Raw genomic sequence first — 21,398 nt, 5'->3', positions numbered from 1 at the left:
TAGAAAGCTTCTCTTAGCAACATGAGAAACGTAGAAGTGACTGTACAAACTTTTACTGAGGTGGAGGGGACTCCATAAACAGAACTCAAGTCATTAAAAATTGTGGAGGCTGAATGGAAACTTCCATGTGTAGTGCTATGGAACCACCGACTATTAGAGGCACAGTGGGAAATAATATTGACACATTTAAAGAATCAGTAAAATTGATAGTCATCTAGTAAATTTGGTTTTGAAATAAGTAGAAGAGAAGTGATAGAAAATGCCAACAGAACGTGTCAGGAAAGCAAAGAGGACTTTCTTGGAACAGTGTCAGAGACATACATACATACACACACACACACTTGTACATACTACATACATACATAATAAAATGACAAGACAATACTCTGTGCTGGAACATTGAACATATAAACGAGATAATTTTGGGGGGAATATAGAAATTACTAAAATTGACTCAAGAAGTAGGACATTTGGGACAGGATAAATAAATGCTATGTGTGCGTGTATATTTAGAAGAAAATTCCACTTACCTCTGGGAAGCTGACTAGTGGGGCAAGGATTCTACAGGGTTCAGAGGAAGGAGGCACCCACTCCCTAAAATGGCACTCTGCTTTGAATAATATACAGTAGTCAGGAATTAATTTAGTTAAAAGATAACAAAAATTGTTAGTGTTGACTCCTTGGGAAGTCATAGAAGTAGGGAGGAGATGGGTTAAAGGTTGGAGTTGATGCAATCCAGAAGTAGCCATGTGGGAGCCATCACAAAAAATCAGATTCTCACATTGTGGTCTGTCATCCTAAGATCACGAGTTTATCAAGGAAAGCTAAAGTAGGCAGAGCCATAGGAAAAGCAAAGCAGACACGAGTTTGAATCCCTGTCGGTAGCAGACATTGGAAAGGTCCGTTCAAATCTCTGGACCCCAAGGTCTACACTTGAGCAGGTACACCAGGGGCTCAAAGGCTCCTGCGAAGTTGTTGAGCAAGTCTGATTCCAACTAGAATTGGAGACAAGGGGGCGGGGCAGCGGCTCCTTTCCCCACAGGGACAGGTAGGCACCTCCCCCACCCTCACTGCCCCCTCCTTCCAGCTTCCTCGCTCACACCCACCCACACAGCCCTCTCTGTTCCCGGCTGGAGAGCCTTTTTCGGGCGCCAGCGGGCAGCAGTGGAGCCAGCCAGCAGAAGCCAAGCTGCAGGACTGGGGCTGCGCAGGAGCTCTGCAGCGAGAAGCTGCAAGCTGGGGAGCATTCTCAGTTTCTTTAATACTTCTCTTATTAAACACTTCTTTCTTTTTGGCCGCCACAAGTTGGAAGAGCAGGGTGATTCAAATAATTGGCACAGAGGTTTCATTTCTGGCCCTTGAAGTAGTTCTGAGCAAGTCATTCAACGGCATCCACGAGGACAGGGCTAGTTCAGCTTCTGGCTCTGCTTCAGGCAAGCAGAGCCCTCTTGGAGCCAACCTGAAGCCGCAGGAGGAGGTGCAGTGGAAGTGATGGCACTGTCCAAGTCCTGGACTAAGGTAGCATCTCTGGGTAAGCAGGTAAGCATCCTCACTGGTTAAGTGCACCTCAAGGGCTTTCTGCTGGTCACCTAGGTGAGACTAGAGTCTCCCCAGAAGTAAGTCTGCGTTTTCTAGCCAGGAAAGAAGGCGGGGCTGGTAGAAGAGAGCCTGCTTTTATCACAGGAAATTGTGGGAGACTGGAATGGAAGGATTTAATGTAAAAATATATATATTTGCATTAACGCGTGGGGATGACACGCGTAGGAGCCAGGGACTTTTGTAGGAAATGGTTGCAGATTGGGGCTGGCGGTTGGGCGTCTGGGTTTTTACAGGAACTAAAACCAGAGCAAAGCCTGACGTTTTTCCATAAACCTGTGAGGAGTGGGCAATGACAAAGTGTGATTCTAAAAATATGCACAAAAATCGTAAAGTGTATGTATCTGAGAATTTCTGAGAATTGATGGGAGGAGCATTTACGGCTCTGACTTCTATTGACTCCCTCCACCCCTTCTCATATTCAGTCCTCAGAAAGGGACCCAAAGATACTGATATCAGGCCATGGACTCCCATACACCAGGCGCCGCCGCCGCCGCCGCACCCGGGTTTCAGCACTTCGGACAGAGCCCTCTCCCATTTCCACCCCAGCAGCTTTGAGCCAGAGGCTCTGTTGAGCTCCTCCGCAGCTACCTCTCTGTGGTGGGCGGTGACTCCCTGGGTTTGGCAAGACAGGGCTCTTGAACCTCAAAGACAAATATTTGTGAAATTCAGCTTCTAACTGCTTCCTGTGACTACAAAAGGAAGGGGCGGAGTGCAAAGGTATCCTTCCAAGGTTCCGCAAATGCTGCAGCTAAACGAAGTGGCCTCCTCAGTTTGGGAGGGTGTATCTAAACTTTCCCAAGTACTTATCTTTATAAGTCGCTTACCGTGTGCCAACACCCGGTGCCAAACGCTCTATATAGATTGTATAATTTTATATACTATAATAGTTCTGTTTGTATGCTATTTTTATTACCATTTTTCAGTCGAGAAAAACTGAAGCAAGAGTGACTAAAAAGCTTGTCCGAGTTTATACAAACAGGGACTGTTGCAACAGACTGAATCCTTTTTTTGTTTGTTTGTTTCTAAATGTTCTTTTTAAATTTTTTTAAATTATTTTTTATTGGATATTTTATTTGCATTTCAGATGCAATCTCCTTTCCCCATTTCCCCTCCCTAGAGAACCCCTATTCCATCCCCTTTCTCCTTTTTGCTTTTATACAATTTTTAAATACAATTTTTAATCAAAGGCTTTATAAGTTTGGTAATGCTCAATAACAAGATTCTATACAATCAGAAGTGTAACCCAATACCCAACCTAGATATATTAACTATCTTTGACTGGTGGAGACACTCGAACATCCGCCTCCATATTCCCCGCCCCCTCATCACCTAGTTCCTCCTCTCCTTCTCTTCCTCCTCTCCTTACTCCTCCCACCTTAGCTCATCCTACATATCACCCTTCCTATTAAAATGAAACTTTTCTTTTAAAATACAATTAGAGCATAAATATACCAATTTGTGTCAGTAAGGTACAACATAGACCTAATACCCAGTCCATCATTTTGTTGACTAACCAGAACCTCTGTCATCTCTCCTAACTAAAACACTTAGCTCTGAACCTGGCTTTTTTTCTTGACTTTAGAATAAATGTCAGCTGAAAACCATCCTCTCCAATCTTTTCTCTCAAAGTAAATAGCCAAGATTGGCTATGAGACTATAAATCTTCAACCCCGTCAGAAATCCAGAATTAACTGAAATTATGGGAAGCACAAAGCATAGCTTCTAAAACTTAGCCAATTTATAGAGACTGCTGAATACCTGGACAGTCCCTATACTACAAAACGTTGGAGCATCTGATCTTCAGCCTTCTGGCCCAGGATCATCTGACAGACCTAGTGATGCAGAATTATTAAGGACTGATTACAACAGACTGAATCTTAAACTCCACCCCAGCCTGCACAAGAGGAATCGTAAGCCTGAGCCTAATTCCCTTTGTGAAACAGCTCTTAACTGGGGGTGAGAGGGGACAGAACAAGATCAGAATTATAGCACTATGCCTTTGAACAAAGTTATTGCAAGTGATTGAATTAAGGATCAGTGTTTGGGGCTGCAGCTCAGTTGGTAGAATGTTTGCCCAGCATGCTGAAAGCCCTGGGTAAGACCCTCAGAATCTGTAAAACCAGAAAATTTACAAGGCAGTCATGCATAGTACTATTATACTTGGGTTCAGAGCGGGGCAGGGCCCCATGGACAGGATGTGAGACAAGATCAATTCAGTGTAATAACCATTTAGGACTTTTAAAGCAGAACTTCTTGCAGGACGTTCATATATTACCTATCATTTGATCTTTAGAACAACACTGTGAAGTAGGTAGGGCTTGGTGTTATTCTACTCATTTGGCAGAAGGACACTTGGCCTGAATTCCAATTCCTTATGTGCCCACCTAGAAACAGAGCTGAAATTCTAAACAGCTCTTTGGCATCTTTGTTTTGCAGCTCTCCTCCCTCGGACTGGTACTTCCTTAGGAGCTTGGACTTGGGCAATTTCAGCACTGCACATATTTAGATAGGTAGTATTAACATGTGACTTCTAAACTATTCTTGAATCAACTTAATAAATGTACATTAGTTATATTCTATTTTGGTTCAAATGATCTCAAAACCATCTTTAAATAGTCACCAGATACCAGGCTTATTATATTCAGCAGTAGTTGAAAAAGTAGAGGAGAAACAAGATGAAACTATAGCCAGAAAAAAAAAATGATTATAAAATGTTTATTAAAAAGTTCTAGAAGCATGCTTTGGGTCAGTAAAAGCAAAAGTTATCTAAGCCATTTCAATGTCATTAATGATTTTGAAGACATTCACAAATAGTTTATGATGCCTTTCAGATAAATGAAATATCTGCTTATGTGACAAATGAGGATTGATAACTGGAAATTCGCTGGACCTGAAACTGAAGAGAGTAGTCACTAAGTGAATGATACTATGACAGTACATCTTTGCCAAAGTAGTTGCTGGTTACATAACTTATGATGGCCCACATGATCATATGCACTTTAAACTTCCTGGGGAAGAAAGCTGCAGCATTTATTGTTTATTTGAAACTTCTAACAACTTCGAAGAGGTCAGCAGTAAGAAGGAAGAGAAGTGGCAAAGCTTCATGGCCTTTGCTTTTGTGTAAACCCCTGACCCTATATAAGTAACAAATAACCCATATAAGTAACAAATGTATGAATGACTCTAGTTTAACACCACAGAGAATGATAGCGTTTTTCATACTGAGCCATAAGTAATCTTCCTCAACATATTCAAATACAATCATTAAAATGTGCCAAGGGCCGAAGAGATGCCTCAGCAGTTAAGAACACGTGTTCTTGCAGAGGACCCGGGTTCTATTCTCAGACCCTTTATGACACCTCAGAGCCATTCCATACCCTCTTCTGACCTTCTTAGGTTCCTGGCATGTACATGGCATACAGACACACATTCAAGGAAAACATTTGTGCACAGAAAATAAACAAATCTAAAAACTTTTAAAATGTCCTGCCAATCAAACAGGGCATGGTGATTGTGTGCCACGTGGCTCTCAGGCCTTTAATTTGTGGACATGGCCTGAAATACTCAGACCAAAGACTTAGAAAGAAGTGGTAATGAATGGTTCTAGGTTCAAAGAGAAAATGGTTCAAAGCCGGTCATTTTTAGTTCCTACTTTTAAATCATGAAGAGTGAACAAGATGATGCTTCTGACCTTACAAGGGACATAGAATTCTATAGTTTTAAGGACAACAAAGTAACAGAAAGACTTCAAGACAAAGATGGGGCACACTCTCCCTCTGCTGTGCCAAGCAAACAGTACATGATTAACTTTTCGATGTTGGTAGTATTTAGTCTTCAGCATTTACTTTGTAGCCCTGATGCTTGAAAGTCATGTTAGTCATCATCATAGTTATGTTAAGTAAGTTAAAATCTAAAGGATCATTGAGAGGTCTGTGTAATGGGCAGGTAAGGAGACAGCATCTGTCTTTGTCCTGGAACCCCCCAAGTGGCCTAGCCTGAATGTTCTGGGAACACCAGAGATCTTCCTGTCTCTGTCTCCCCAGCACTGGGTTACTAAGTGGGTTCCACCACACCCTTCTTTTTCCATAGGAGTTCTGGGTCTCAAACTCAGGTCCTCATGTTTGTAAGGTGAGTGCTTTACTGATGCACTTAGGGTGATGTCTTAAAAATAAAACAATGGCCCCTGGGGCAGCCAAGGTGATAGGATTTCAAAATTCAGAGGATATATCAGCTATTTGCAGTGAGAGATGCAAATCTAGAGACCCTGGTAAGGTGTCCCATTCTTCCAGAATTAGGTCCTGCTTAGCAGTCATTTTGTGGGGCACAATAAAAGACAAATTTCAAATAAAAAAATTCCAGGTTTTGGTTGACTCTTCCATCAAATGTATCACTGGCCAGTTCTGCCTTCCTGACTTGTCTCCAGCTTCATTCATTCTCAGCCTTTGTACTATGGTATCCCCAATTCTCTCCAGCTCCACAGGCTCTTACAGGGCCTCCCAGACTTCCGATCTATTCCTACCCTCTTCCCAATGTTTACATCACCCTTTCCCTTACATCTCTTCACTCTTGGACATTTCCACATACCAGCACCTTATTTTCAGGACAACAGTCTAAAGAATGTTGCCAGTCCCACTAGTTAGCTCACCACCAATGCCTGTGCCCCTTTACTCCTGACCATCTACCACAAAGCCCTCTAAGTTTCTGTGTTAGGCTATTCTATCCTTTATAACCCTAGGTGTAATGTCTTCCATATTTTTGTTCCAGAAACTTCCATCCCCCCTTTCAAGGGCTATCCCAATTATATGTTCATTAATCATCCTTTCCTAAACTATACCTTCAGTTCCTCATGGTACTCATCTCTCCCTGCTGTACATTTGTCTTATATTCTTGGAATTACTATACCAAACTACAATTGTTTTACATAAAGGCCGAGAACAGAGACTTTGAGGTGAGACTGCGGATTTGAATTCTAACTCTGCAACCTGCAATTTAGGTGATTTTAGATAAGTGGCTTTATCTCCCTGATGATGCCCAGTTTAAAATTCAGTTTAAGAAAGGGATAACATTATTGTCCATCTCATGTTATCGTTGTAAGGATTAAGTGGCAATGTATAAAAATATTATCACTATTCAGCACATTGCTTGGTACATGGTAAGCATAACAAAAATTATTACTGTCTTTCTTCTAAATTGTAAATGCCTGCATTTCATAATCTCTTTATCTTCATACCTGATGTGAGTATACAGACTTTGATGATGAATAAATTAACAAATAAGTGGATATCACTGATACTTTAGTCAAGACTTAGTTATACATATCAGACATATCAGAAATTTTAACTCACACAATTAGAGACAAAAATCATATTAATTAACAAAGTCTTCTTTCTCCAACTCTCCTCTTATCTTATTGGTTGGTTTATTGAGTTGCAATTATCTGGGAGGTAGCTGGGGCTAGACAGATGAAATGGTCTCACCTACATTCAAGAAGTTAGCTCACCTGACCTTTCTGGTAGGATATCTCAGTCTTCCTCATAAAGCAGCTGAGTTCCAAGACAGAATGTGTAGACATTGCAAGGCCTATGAAGGCTTTGCTCAAAAGTGACAGTATTATTTTGCCTGTTTTACTGTCCAACTCTTCACACATATACAAGGACAAGAGGATTTTGTAGCCATGGCTTCTGATTTACCACAAGTATCAGCCTAGACATGGGCTGGGTCAAGATGTACGCTTTAATTTAGTATAGTGGTAGCTAGTTATACCCCAGCAGGTTCTTGATGGGCTCTGACTTCCTGCCTCCTTTGGGTTACTGTTCTGTGCAACACTGAGTGGTACCTTATACTTTGATTTGAGTTTCTTGAGTAGTAATGAGACTGAGTACCTTTGATGATCACGTAAAGCTCATGGGTCATTTGTGTATCCTCTTTCGGAGGAAGTGATTTGGAGGAGTTCTTTATATAGTCTAGATATGAGTCACTGTGATTTTACTCAACTCTCCCCCCTTGGACCTTGATTGATTTTTCTCTTGATTACAAAGGAAGTAGCATTTGAGCTGATGTTTGGAGGGTGATGAATAATTAAAGAAGAGCAGGGAGTCCTTATAGTTAGAAACAAGAGCAGTGCCAGGAGGGGGGAAGTGGGCATATTTAAGAAACAGTGACATTTGAAGGTAGGCAGAATGTGAGAAGAGCTGGTGTTACAGCGGATGACTCTGGAAGGTGAATTGGGATCAGAGGAAGAAGGGCTTTGGTGATGAAATAAGGAGAAGTGTTTTCATTGGCTAATGCTCAGAAAATCTGCTTTTGGACTCCAGAGCATGGAGACTAAAAGGTTTATTGAATATTGAATAATTCAAGACTTTAACATTAGCCATCATAGGAAGCACACCATTAAGGAGATCTTTATAATAGCAAGACAGTGTGACACACACACACACACACACACACACACACACACACACACACACACACAGAGAGAGAGAGAGAGAGAGAGAGAGAGAGAGAGATTGGAGGAGGAAGGAGCTAAAGATCAATAGGGTTTTAAAGGAAAAGGGAAGGAGATGAGGAAGGAGATGGAATAGACACGTTGATATATCAACCTCTCATAGAAACATATGCATAACAGCAGGAGGTATCTTCTCAGCATCTTCTGTATAATGCATCTGAAGCAGTGGGAATGCACCAAAGCAGGGAGATAAAGACATGGCTGTTGCTGCTGTTACTTTTAAAGGAGATTACTTTCAGGAGTTAAGGATGGATGAATGGAATCTCTTCCTCTTAATGTGGTATGGTGTGGTGGTGATGGTGATGATGGTGTGTGTGTGTGTGTGTGTGTGTGTATGCACGTGTTCATGTGTGTGCATGAGTGTGGAGAGGCCATAGGTCAATCTTGGGTGTTATTCCTAAGGAGACATCCATTTTTTTTTGAGACAAAGTCTCTCACTAGGACCTGAGGTTCACCAATTAGGCTAGGATGGCTGACCACCAAGCCTTGGAGATCCTTCTGTTATTTGTCCCCATTTCTAGGATTACAAGTGTGCTTTACCATCTCTAACCTTTGAAATGGGTTATGGTGATTGAATCAGGCCCTCCTGCTTGCATGACTGAGACTCGTATGACTTATGAATTAAAGTTTTTTTTTTTTTAATGTGCATCTATGTTTCAACTTCAGCCAAGAAAGCTTTGCCTTCAAATTCCATAAACAAACAAACAAACAAACAAACAAAACAGAAGCTAAGAAGTCATTGCTTTGAGTGGTACTGGACAAGAAAGAATGTTGTAGGTCAGATAAGGAGGAAACCGCAGGTCACCAGTTCAGTAGGAGCTAGATACCCAGAATGTCCACATGGAGGTTGTTCTTGCAGACATTAGTCAATGTAATTGTTACCCATAGGCTGGCCAGGACATAGATGCTGGCATGCCCATCCCTCACTATTTGTAAAATGCATCTCAGGCATCCAGTGTGGACGTTCTGAGTCCATGGACTAGACAACTCATATGAAAGGAAAAAGATAGAAAACTTGATTGTGACAAACTTTGGTGGAGGAAAGTATTTTTTGTGAATAAAATTTAACACCGGTCTTCATTCTCTGCCATGTAGCATTTCGACAAGAAGGATGGCATGGTGGGAGCTTCTGTAAATTAGGCAAATGAGAAATCTGACATCTGCTAGGAAAGTGGGGACTAGAGCCTGGAAAAGGGTAGTTATAGTGACTTTATTTTATATATTTGTTGCAGCATTCTTTTGCTGATCATAGTGATAAATATTTATTTTAGGAACACAACAAAAAGGAAAAAAAAATTGAATCCCTCCCTAGGCTTATTATTACCTAAAATAATGATCAACATGTTGGTGTCTTTTCTACTAGCTTTTTGGATGCACATCAATAACAATGCCTTTAATAATTATTTGTGAAGTAGCCTACTTATTATATATGAATCACTGCTAAATGCCAAGGATCCAACAGTGAAAAATAAAACAGATATGAATGTTTATTTCCTAAAGGAACTTAGATCTCTATATTTGTGTTAATGAAGCAGTCAACACACCATATTTTACATTTTAAAAATAGTTACTGCGTGCTTGACATTTTGCTAATTGCTTTTCATATGGCCAGGTTGTGTGTTTGTGTGTGTTTACATATGTTGTAGACTTACTCATTTTATTTTATGTGTGTGAGTGTTTTGCCTTTATGTATGTATCTGTATCAGATGTGTGCCTAGGTCCCATGGACATCAAAAGGTATTTGGCTCCCTGGAACTAGACTTATGGATTACTGTGAGCTATCAAGTAGGTTCTGGAATTCAAACCAGGGGCCTCTGAAAAGGTAGCACATGCTCTTAACCACTGAGCCAATGCTATAACCCCTGGCCAAGTGTTTTGTATACACTGAAGAAATCTTCAGAATAACCCTAGGAGGTAAGTTACTATTATTTCACCCCCATTATAGATGAGGGAACTCACTTACAGGCATTAGATAACCTAGATCAGATAACACTGCTTAGAATCAGACTGGGACATGATCATACCTAGACTTTGAAATAATCATTCTGCATAGAATAGCAATAAACTAATGCTTTCCCCTTTTCGTCTCTTGCTAGGTCTGATTTTCCCTGTGGCTCAGAGATCCTAAGTTATAGCCACCATGATGGATGATGACACTGAGTTGAGGACTGATGGAAACTCTCTCTTAAAAGCTGTGTGGCTAGGAAGGCTTCGGTTGACCAGACTCCTCTTAGAAGGGGGAGCTTACATCAATGAAAGCAATGACAAAGGAGAAACAGCTCTCATGGTGGCATGCATTACCAAACATGTGGACCAGCAAAGTATTAGCAAGTCTAAGATGGTAAAGTATCTGTTGGACAACAGGGCAGATCCCAATATCCAGGATAAGTCTGGTAAGACTGCGCTCATCCATGCTTGCATCAGAAGGGCTGGGGGAGAAGTGGTGTCCTTACTGCTGGAGAATGGAGCAGACCCCAGTCTTGAAGATCGAACTGGGGCCTCGGCTCTGGTTTATGCAATAAATGCAGATGACAAGGATGCACTGAAGCATCTCCTTGATGCCTGCAAAGCCAAAGGTAAGGAAGTGATTATTATAACAACAGACAAATCATCTTCAGGCACCAAAACCACCAAGCAGTATCTCAATGTCCCTCCATCACCCAAAGTGGAAGATAGACAGTCACCACCACTGTGTGCAACTCCTTCTGACATTGAACTGAAAGCTTCTGGCCTGGGATCTCCACCCAGTGAGAGGGATGATGACTTCTTCATCCTGCAAAAGGGACACCAAAGTGGCTGTAGTACTTCTAAGGTCCTCAATGAGCCTGGATCACCCACCAGGAAAGTGTCTAGCCTCAAAAGGGCCCGTTTGCCCCAACTGAAGCGACTCCAATCTGAACCCTGGGGCTTGATTGCTCCCTCTGTGCTGGCTGCCACCGCTCGCCAGGATGAAACCCATGGCACAAGCGCAGACAGTGAGGTCATCAGGAGCATCAATGACATGACCTTCCCTAAAAGGGGGCCCCTCTCCAGAGCCAACAGCATTGACAGTAAAGATCCCACCCTCTTCCCCACAGTCCAGGAACAAGTTCTGAAGGTTTCAGCTTCAACACCTGCTTCGTGGAAAGGAGCTTATGAGAAAGGCCAGGCTCCCCACCCACGCCTGGCCCGGAGAGGAACGCTTCCTGTTGACCAAGAGAAGGGTGGGATGTGTCCACCAGGATCCTCAACTCTGAAAGATCCAGCATCTCTCAAGCTGTTGGAAAGTGACCTCTATGACTTAGATATACAGGCAGGGGGTGACCCACCCAACTCTATATCCCTTGAGTCTGGCAAAGGACCTTTAGATAGAAAGAAGCTCAACAACTCCCACTTGTCTCTTTTCCATGGCTCCCGGGAGTCTCTGGATGCTGTGCCAAGCACATCTCCCAGCTCAGCTCGTCGCAGGCCACCTCATCTTCTAGAAAGAAGAGGTTCTGGAACTCTCTTACTCGACCGCATTGCTCACACGAGGCCTGGCTTTCTGCCCCCTTTAAATGTGAATTTAAATCCACCTATCCCCGATATCAGAGCCAGCAGCAAGCCAGCTTCTCCACTTGCTAGTGGCTTGAAATCTATGGTTCCCGTTGCTCCAAATTCGCCAAAGAGAGTTGACTTGAGAAGTAAAAAGAAACTCCTACGAAGGCATTCTATGCAGATTGAGCAGATGAAGCAGCTGTCTGACTTTGAAGAAATCATGGCTTAGAACCCTTTAAAAACAGTTCCCCAACTCTTAATCTTTAGAACAAAGAAGAAGCCTAATCTAGAGCAACACATCCCCATAGCTCCCCTTCACCCCAATCGTGATGTGTGGCAACATCAGGAAACATGGTGACAGGGTGTAAGATCACTTCTGAGCCAAACCCATGGGTTATCTGAGAGTGTTACTTTCGAGATGTTCCCTGGTTGTTGCTGCTGCTGCCGCTGTTGTTGTGCATACTAAAAAGAGCTCAGGTTAACTGGATTTTTGAGATGAAAGTACAGGCATAAAATATATTCCCCAAAGGAAATACACCTTTGTAGCTGAAAAGTAACCATGCAATTCTAATGGTTAGTATTTTCTGCCAGAAAAGCAGAGAACATAGCTTTAAAATAAGAGGTTGTATTTGGAATATGTCGTTTGTAGTCTATAAAGTGCCTAAAAAGAAAATGAAGTTTTCATAAAACACCCCCAAACTACTATATCTGGACACCTGGGTTCTATATGATGAAGGAGAAGCAAAGTGTTCCCTTGTAGAAGAGGTTTTAGCATGCGGGTCCCACCTCTTGCTATGCTGTGAGCATTGCCAAGAAGTAGGGACCATTCAGATTTCTTACTAATATTTTTATTCACATACTACTCTCGATGTGCCATAAATCTCCAAATACCACATTTATGTGGCTCTCCTCTGATGTATAACAGTAGTTGGTAACTCAGAGATGAGCCTTCCTCGAGAAATAAAACCAGAGATATCACAAAGGCTCCATGATAAAACTGTATAGAGCACCCCTTTAGGAAAAGAAAACACCCATAATTAACTAAGTTGGACTAAAACATGATATAATTGACCCAACTGACCTTTACAAATGTCTCCTGATTATATCAAAAACAGTTTGGGAAAGATTTATGGAAAGCATAATGATAAACAACCATGAGATGTGTACAGATTAAACAGTATAGTGCGTGACTCTGGATGCAGCAGGAACCAGTTCTATTTTTAAGCCTAAACATTTAATGGGTCTCCCCTTTCTCCCTCTCCCTCTCCCTCTCCCTCTCCCTCTCCCTCTCCCCCTCCCCCTCCCCGTCCCCCCTCTCTCTTTCTGTGTGTGTGTGTGTGTGTGTGTGTGTGTGTGTGTGTGTGTGTGCGAGTGTATGAAAACCATCATTTTTTCTTCTTCCATGATCTGAGTAATTTTAGGGCAAGCTGGTTTCCTCTTTACCTGCATCATCTAGGTGATGGAGGACTTATGTAAAGCACCTCTACAGTTCTTTCAAGTGATGAGCAAAACCCACAGAAGAGGGGTATAGCACATTTGGTGAAATGTAGATACACTATCAATGTGAAGATTCCTGGTCTTCCCCCATTTATTTTTCCTCTCATGCTGTGGAGACCCCATTTGTTTGTTTGTTTGGTGGTTAAGAAGCTGAGGTGTCTCTGTAGATAGCACCATGCAGAGGAGTCGTGATGAGGGCCTACATCCCAGCCTTTTCTAGTATTTGATTTTAGGGAAGTGGCAATACTACCTCAAGTTTCCGTTACATCAGCTATGAAAGGAGATTCACAATGTGTATAAAGTTCTGCTAAGGATTAAATAATGAAGCATATAAAAGTGTCAGATTATGTGCCTGGCATGGGTATAAATCATTAAATAATAGATAGCTACTCTTTAAATTATTATTTGAGGTCCTGGAAATCTCAAAAATCTCAAGCAGTAAATGACACCCTATACAAAACAGTTAAGCTTATATAAAAGACTCCAGTGTCTTCATGAGACCATCAGTGATTCTATAAATATCAATTCCTAAAAACTCATTTGTCACATAAAACAAATGCCACAAAAGCTATATATCTTTCATATCTCTATAAGATCATATTATGGAAATTTATCTATATATTTCAAAACATTTGTTAGTATTATTTATAAACAAAATGAAATGCTTATTTTTTTTAAAATGAATTTCTTTAAGACAACTGCTTACTGGATCTTAGAGCTTTTGGATCACTGGGCTGGTAACTTCTGGGGTGTATGCCCTAGATATTGTGAAGTGAGTAAAAATATCCTTGATACTACTCAGTAGATGACTCTCTCTCTCTATCTCTCTCTCTCTCTCTCTCTCTCTCTCTCTCACACACACACACACACACACACACACACACACACACACACACACACTATGACAACTAGAAAGACTCGAGATATCTCCAGATGCTTCCTGGCAACAATAGTGCCCTGGTTGTTCACCAATGCTTTTAAGAAATATAGTATATAATAGAAATATGTCATGAACCACAAAGCAAATTGGAGGTGTGGCCTTCAGAATTCTTAGCAAATGCACACCAATGGGAGTACTAAAGGTTTTGTACTTTGCAGGAAAGGAAGCATATTAGAAGCAAAGTACACTAAGAGATAAAGGCCAGGGGCTGTATGAACTTGGTTTAGTGTGAAAACCCTTTAAGCTTTCCAGAACTGTTGAGTAGTTCTCACCAAGTAGACATGGTCACAGACAAATATCAACTCTGAATGCATTAAAAAGAGAATCCTAAAAATAACGACTGGTTTCATCATATCAACACACACACATACACATAAACACACACACACATAAACACACACACACACACACACACACACACACACACCACTGCACATTTCAAGTACACTTTATGATTAATACTAATTGGAATTAACCTCTGCTAGTTGTATCTAGCTGTGAGGATATGAAGACACTACAGTAGAAATTTCCCTACTCCTTTAGCTAAGATTGGGAAGCCTGATTTGTCCTAAGTAGTAACTGTGGTTCATTTGTATTAGTTAGTTTAGGTGAAATACCAAATGAGAAATTGCTCATTCAGAGTAGTCAGTCCATTGCACAAAAAGATAAGAACAGATATTTTCATGCTGGTGTCAGCCAGTTGTGACCTTTCCATCAGCCTTTCTCTAGATAGTCATAAGGACAGTGGCTTGTGTCATCACTTCCTGGTGATGTATTAGTCAAGCTCGACTGTCCTAAGCTAGCATGATGGCCAGATTATTGCATCACTGGTCATGCCTAAATAAGTAATCTTGTCCACGTCAATGAACTTCACAGAAATGCTTTTTAAAAATGTTTTAAATCCATACATGCTTTCTAGTCAGATTAGCATTTCCCTTTGGAATCTAGTCACTCTAAACATCAGCTTCAAACTATGGTTTCAATAATCTATCTGCTTAAGTGTCTGGATTGTTCCTAAATATGATTTAGAAGGTGAGCCTGAAGTTTAAAGTCTAAAACTTTCGTTTAATTTCTAGACATTCCAAAGCCTTTGCTTTTTGGTGTTTGTTTGTTTGTTTGTTTGTTTGTTTTTAAAGACAATCTATTATTGATTCTCTTAGAACTTTGTCAGTAGATAGTACCTTGCCTTTGCAGGTTGTATGTGACCTTAGATGGCACCTTGTATATGCAGGTTATATGTAACCTTAGATGCACCTTGCACATGCAGGTTGTATGTGACCTTCCTGTTTTGTGCTTGTTGGTGCTTCTGAGGTAGCCTATGCTGCCTGACTTGTTCTCTACAGTGCTCTGTCCTAGTCCCAAGCAGAGGATTGTGCAAACATGTATCCAAGTCCATGCAATGAAATCATTTAGATGTTTCTAAGATGTCAATAAAAGATATATTACAATCCTTCAATACAAATGACTTTTCACTTTTTCCTCAGAGACATTTCAGGAGTAAGTATTATCTCTGTACATTTTATTTCTTATCCTTTAAAGGTAGAATCTCACTATGCTTGGGCTGGAATATGGTCTTTAAGATGATATTGCCAGGATCTCCCAGCAACATCAGCTTCAGCAGATCCTCCATATTTTTCAATCCCACAGTTTGAAAAACAAACTAAGTTTTGTGAACATTGTGGTTGGTTTCTCTCATTTGAGAGAAGAATTCAATCAATGAGAATGTGTGTTGCCACTTTTGAAGATAAAGGCTTGACCTTGTTGCTTAGGGCTCTCAGGATTGCTTGCTTGCATCCCCTCAGTGATGGTAGTAGCCCAGAGTGATAGTTGCTGTATACTCCTCTCTGGGTTCTGTAAGATTTTTTTTTCTGTTAGCTCTCATTCAAGGTTAGGCAGAAGTATAAAATGAACTACTTGTAATATTTCCCTTATCCTGTAAATATTAGTGTTTGGTGACTCTTTGGACACTGCTAGACTTTGCCATGATTACCATCCATGACACAAAAATAAAGTTAGTTAACAAATGGAGGGTGGGGAGAGGAAGCTCTCTACGTTACACCATTTCTTCAATGACATATGATGGGAATTTATCTAAATCTTCAAAAGAGTTGTTAGTAATACTTATAAACAAAACAGGATGCTTATTAAAATTTATTCCTTTAAAGCAAGTGATTACTGGATCTCAGACTAGTTTTAACCTGTTTTGTCTCCAGTTCTGCAGTGGGGAAAGGGAAGCTAATATTGCTTACAAATCCTTTGAGATAAGAGATTATGAGTGACAGGACTGGAAGAGGAGAAAATGCTGGGGTATAAGGCAGAAGCAATGAGTACCCAGGCTAAACAGGCTCACCATGGAGGCAGGGTGCATTCCTGAGATTGATGAAAAGCTTGGAGCCCGAATAGAGGCTTGGGTCCAATGAATACAAACTGCTTCTTTCCAGAGTGAAACTGTACAGAGAAATGGCTACTTGGTCAAGCTTGGTGGGGAAGACATCTCTGATGGCTAATCTTGATTGTCAACTTGATGAGACCATGAAACACTCAAGAGGTTAGTGAGGCGCATCTTCAGGTATGTCTGTGAGGACTTTTCCAGGGAAGGCCAAACAGAGACAAGCTGCTCTCAATGTGGGTGGTACCATTCCAATAGGCTTTGGCCAAGGAGACTAGATAACGTAAAAGGCGATCCCTGATGTGACTGCTGTGCTTCACCATGCCCTCCCCAGTGATGGACTGCAACCTCCAAAGATATGACTGAAAACAAATTCTTCTTCCCTTAACTTGTTTACTCAGACATTTGGTCATCATGACCTAGGCGATCCCTTCAAAGCGACTTTCATCTCAGATAACTCTAAGCTGAGTCAAGTTGACAATTAAAGCTGATTAAGATAGCACAGAAGTATGGGATCTTAATTGCTTAAATTGCCAGGTAAAGATGTTTACCAAGTAAAGAATGAACCTGATGAAATAAAAGTAAATAAATACTGCAGCAGAGTCTGTCTGAGAGCTTTCACTGAGCTCCTTAGCAGAATGTGAGAATATGATTATGTCAGCTTGTGTGTGTGTGTGTGTGTGTGTGTGTGTGTTTTCAATGTATGGCTGTCTGGCTCTATTGCTTTTAGAATGTGGTGAGACACAGTAGCCTGGTGGGGAGTACAAGGTGGAGCACAGCTGCTCACCTTGTGAGACACAACAGCATGGTGAGGAGCACATGGTGGAGCACAGATGCTCACCTTGTACCAGCCAGGAAGCAGAGGGAAACGAGAATGGACCTCGCACAACATACACCCTTCAAAGACACGTCACCTAACCTACTTCCTGTAGATAGTCCTCACCTCCTAAACTTTCCACCACCTCTAAATAGCCTCAGCAATTGAGGAGCAAGCTTCCAACACATGAAGCTTCTCAGGGGAGCACGTTATATCCTATCTATGACAGGAATCCTATGGCCCAATCCCAGAAGATTGGCTATGGACGACATTTTGAAATCAGAGATAAATGCTAGTAGCAGCCACTTGGAGAAAAGAGTTGTGAGTGTGGGTAAAGCTTGAAGGAAAGTGGGAAGAAAAAGAAAGGTGTGGAAATGTCAGAGAGAGCATGGTGATGTCCAAATATATTTATCCAGATGATCATCCTGATAAAAGAAGCCCTGACGTCCTCTTAGAATCTTTTGCCTTCTCTTGGTTGATGTGCTCAGAATCAGAGACACTGCTGTTCTAGAAAAGAGGTTAATGCGCTCCTCATGTGGGTACAGGACCTAAATGAACTCTTTAAAGCATTTCATTGCAACTTCACAGTCTTTAACCCTGTCCCCACTGCATTGCTAGCTACTTGGTTACCCACTGAATTTGATTCCTCCTTTCTCCTCCTTCCTGTAAGATCCTAGTACATTTGTTCATGCAGCCAGCCCATTTTCTAAGAGCTACTTTGACTGAGAAAAGCTGGACCCATCTTCTAAGAGTAAAGCTCCGATTGGGATGAATTCCTTGCGGTTGCTGCAGAACCCAGCATAAACCAAAGACCACATGGCTTTTCCTTTGTCAGTGCTTTGGATCTGAGATGAATGAGTACATTGCTTAAGCCAGATCAACTTCCCTGAAGAAGAGGACTTTTGTTCTGTGCATGAGGGAGAGGGTTTTTTTTTTTTTTTTAAATTCCTTTAGCAGTCATAACCAATAAGTTACATTGTCTTAAACAGATTTTCTGGTTGGATTTATAACTTCCATTTGACAATATGGGAACAGAGTCCAAGTGTAAAATTAACAATGCAAAGGAGGGTAGAGTTAAGAGAAAAAGAAGAGAGAGAGGAGGAGCAGAAAGAGGAAGGAGAGGAAAGAAAGAAGGAGGGTGGATAGGAGAGAAAAGAAATGGGTCCAGAGCCTGGGTAATTTTATGCCTGGAGTCCATATCATTTCCAAAATTTATGCTATGTGAGAGAATATATTCTTAAAACATATAATATAGTCACTACACATGTAGAGTTCAAATATAGACAGAGTTCATACGTATTCTCTTTTATCCGATTACATTTCATGGGTGCATTTGTCTTTCAACACCCGTATCACAGCACACTCTTTCAATTATTCTAGGGTTTTGATTCACTTTCAGAAATAATGGGAAAAGTCCACTCATCCTATTGGATAAATTGCTCCTCACACACAGCTCATTAAATGTTAAAATTATAAGTGAGACTATGAGCCCATGAGAATATTAGTTATGCTTGTTCTAATTAACATCTTTAAGGATTAAGTCTTGTCATCCAGAGACATGGATTGCTACTCTAAAACTTCACTCTCTCACTCTCTTTATCCTGTAGGGAAATAGTTCACTTTCTTCATAGAGGTCTTAACATATCTTTTTTTATCCCATTACTGGTTATTTAATACTTCTTTTGTGACTATGATCATGACACTGTTTCGTATACCAGCAGCTATTCTTGGCCTGTAGAAAATCTAGACTTTCTTTTTAAAAAAATTTTAGGACATTAAAAATGTGGGTTTTGTGTGTGTGGGGGGGTGTATATGAGTATGCATGTATGTGTGTGTATGCATATGAGTGTGCATGTATATGTGTGTGCATGTATGTGTGTATGCATATGAGTGTGCATGTATGTGTGTATGCATATGTGTGTGCATATATGTGTGTATGCATATGTGTGCATATATGTGTATATGCATATGTGAGTGCATGTATGTGTGTGTGCATGTACGTGTGTATGCATATGAGTGTGCATGTATGTGTGTATGCAATGTGTGTGTGCATATATGTGTGTGTGTATGTGCATATGTGTATGTGAGTGTGTGTGTGTGTGTATGTGTGTGTGCATGTATGTGTACATGTTGAGGACTGAGCTTCACTTTGCAGTAATTGGTTCTCTTTCTCCCATCATATGAATCCAAGGGCTAGAACTCACATCATCCGGCTTGGCAGCAGGTGCTTTTTCCCACTAAGCCACTTCACCAGCTCTGGGTTTTATTGAATCTGAGTACTGTGAGAATGCCAGCAGGATTTTTTTTTTCTTTAAAAATGACAAAACAATCCCAGAATTCATGTCAAGTAGCAATGAGCTAGAATTAGCTTAACTAGTTCTGAAGAACACCAACAAGGAAGACCATGGTACCAGATGATGAGACTTAAAAAACCGTAGTGAGTAAAGCAGTGTAACAAAATTCGGTAATACATAACTGACCCAGAAACCCAGAAACCTTGTAAAACAAAACAAAACAAAACAAAAACCCAAAACCAAACAACAACTACAACTACAACAAAAACATTAGGTGTGATAGAGAGAACTTTTTTGGCCAATAAATAATGCTGGAATAATTTGTCTTCCATGTAAAATAAAATACAAAGATGAAATTAGATCTTTATTTTACAGCATAGTGTTAAAATGCAAATAAAAATAGACAGATTTTTCATTTTTGTATTGACAAAAGAGATTGGCTCACACTTTCCCTTTTCACCACCCTTTATCTGTGGATTTGGAGGCTCATAAAAAGTTATGTGTTGAAAACATGGTCCCCAGTCTGTGGTGCCATTGGGAGAAGGGGCTTAGTGGGAGTTAAGTATCAACAGTACAAAGAATAAAGGAGTCTCTCTTTGTCTTTGTGTCTCTGTCTCTGTCTGTCTCTGTCTCTTTCCTTTTTGCTGCCACAAGTAAGCAGCTTAGCTTTAATGAGAGTGTGACAAAGTGTTGGCTCTTTCCTCAGTGTTTTGTCACAGCAGAAGCACTAACATAATTGGATTCTGATATGGGAATATTCTCTCACTTTTATATTCTCTGGACAGGTTTATCTAATAGGATTGAAATAATTCTTGATCATGTGCTCACTCACAGGACTTTTAGGCTGTGGACCTTGCTAGGAACTGTCTCAGCCAGGTGAGACATCTTGTGCAAGCATGGATGCACACGGGTGCAGAAAGATCCTACTCTTATTTTGTAAAGATAAAGAAACCAAGGTATGGGAAGGTCGGGTGACTTTCCCAAGGCCTCACCACTGGAAAATGCTAACCTAGGATTAGAACTCAGGCATTTTGGGCCTACATCTTTCCTCCCTTCCTCCCTCTCTCCCTTCCTTGCTTCCTTCCTTCCTCCTTCTCTCCCTCCCTCCCTTCCTTGCTTCCTTCCTTCCTTCTTCCTTCTCTCCCTCCCTCCCTTCCTTCCTTCCTCTTTTCCTTTCTTTCTTCATTTATCAGGTACTTGAACCTTTTTATGCTTTTAAGTACCAGATGTTTTATTTTTAATAATATGACATAAGAAAACACTGAGTCCACGTGATTTATAAGGACGTAAGACTTATTTGGGCATGCATTTCTGGAGATGGGATGGTTTTAGAGCATGGCGATGGGAAGGGTCCCATGCTGCTTTATTTCACTGCAGAAATCAGGGGATCAAATGGCACATGTCTAAGGGAAGAACACACACAGGGGAGTAGATGTCTTCAAGCAGCAAATCTCCTGGGAGCGCACAAATCTTTTCAAGAGGGCAGAGCCTTGCTGTCAAAGATCTTTAAGGTCCCCTACCCTCTTTGTGGGTTACATTGGCAGCTAGATTTTTACATGAGTTTGAGCAAGGATAGCCCACTTCTAAACTGTAGTATGCTTAGTGAATATAGGGTTTCATAGGTTGGGCTCAAAAAACTCAGGGCAGCGATTTAGGTTGTTGTGATTTACTGAGGAATGCACTAGGAAGGTGGGAAAACAAGACTGAGAAAGGGAAAGGGCCCAGGAAGGATACTGAAGAGTGCTGTGTACTCAGAGGTGCTCTCTGGACCCTGAATTAGGCATAGATCACCCCCAAACAGCCTTTCCCTAAGACAAACCAAACACAAAGAGATCCTTTAT

General features: G+C 41.1%; 1 protein-coding gene across 1 annotated transcript; it reads left to right on the top strand.

Annotated features, from left to right (window-relative positions):
- The first annotated feature begins 1,162 nt into the window (after nucleotides 1–1,162).
- On the top strand, nucleotides 1,163–12,892 carry Ankrd34c (ankyrin repeat domain 34C). The gene is made up of 2 exons (XM_034484469.2): nucleotides 1,163–1,539; nucleotides 10,201–12,892. The coding sequence occupies exon 2, from the start codon at nucleotides 10,245–10,247 to the stop codon at nucleotides 11,847–11,849; it is 1,605 nt and encodes a 534-aa protein (XP_034340360.1). The 5' UTR covers nucleotides 1,163–1,539; nucleotides 10,201–10,244; the 3' UTR covers nucleotides 11,850–12,892.
- The last annotated feature ends 8,506 nt before the right edge of the window (nucleotides 12,893–21,398 follow it).

This window comes from Arvicanthis niloticus, chromosome 21 (assembly GCF_011762505.2).
Source record: "Arvicanthis niloticus isolate mArvNil1 chromosome 21, mArvNil1.pat.X, whole genome shotgun sequence".
In the NCBI taxonomy this organism is placed as follows: domain Eukaryota; kingdom Metazoa; phylum Chordata; class Mammalia; order Rodentia; family Muridae; genus Arvicanthis; species Arvicanthis niloticus.
This window is presented reverse-complemented; position numbering and strand designations above follow the sequence as displayed.

What these genes read in the sequence shown, in the direction of transcription:
- Ankrd34c (XM_034484469.2), top strand. Translation starts at nt 10,245, where the DNA reads ATGATGGATGATGACACTGAGTTGAGGACTGATGGAAACTCTCTCTTA.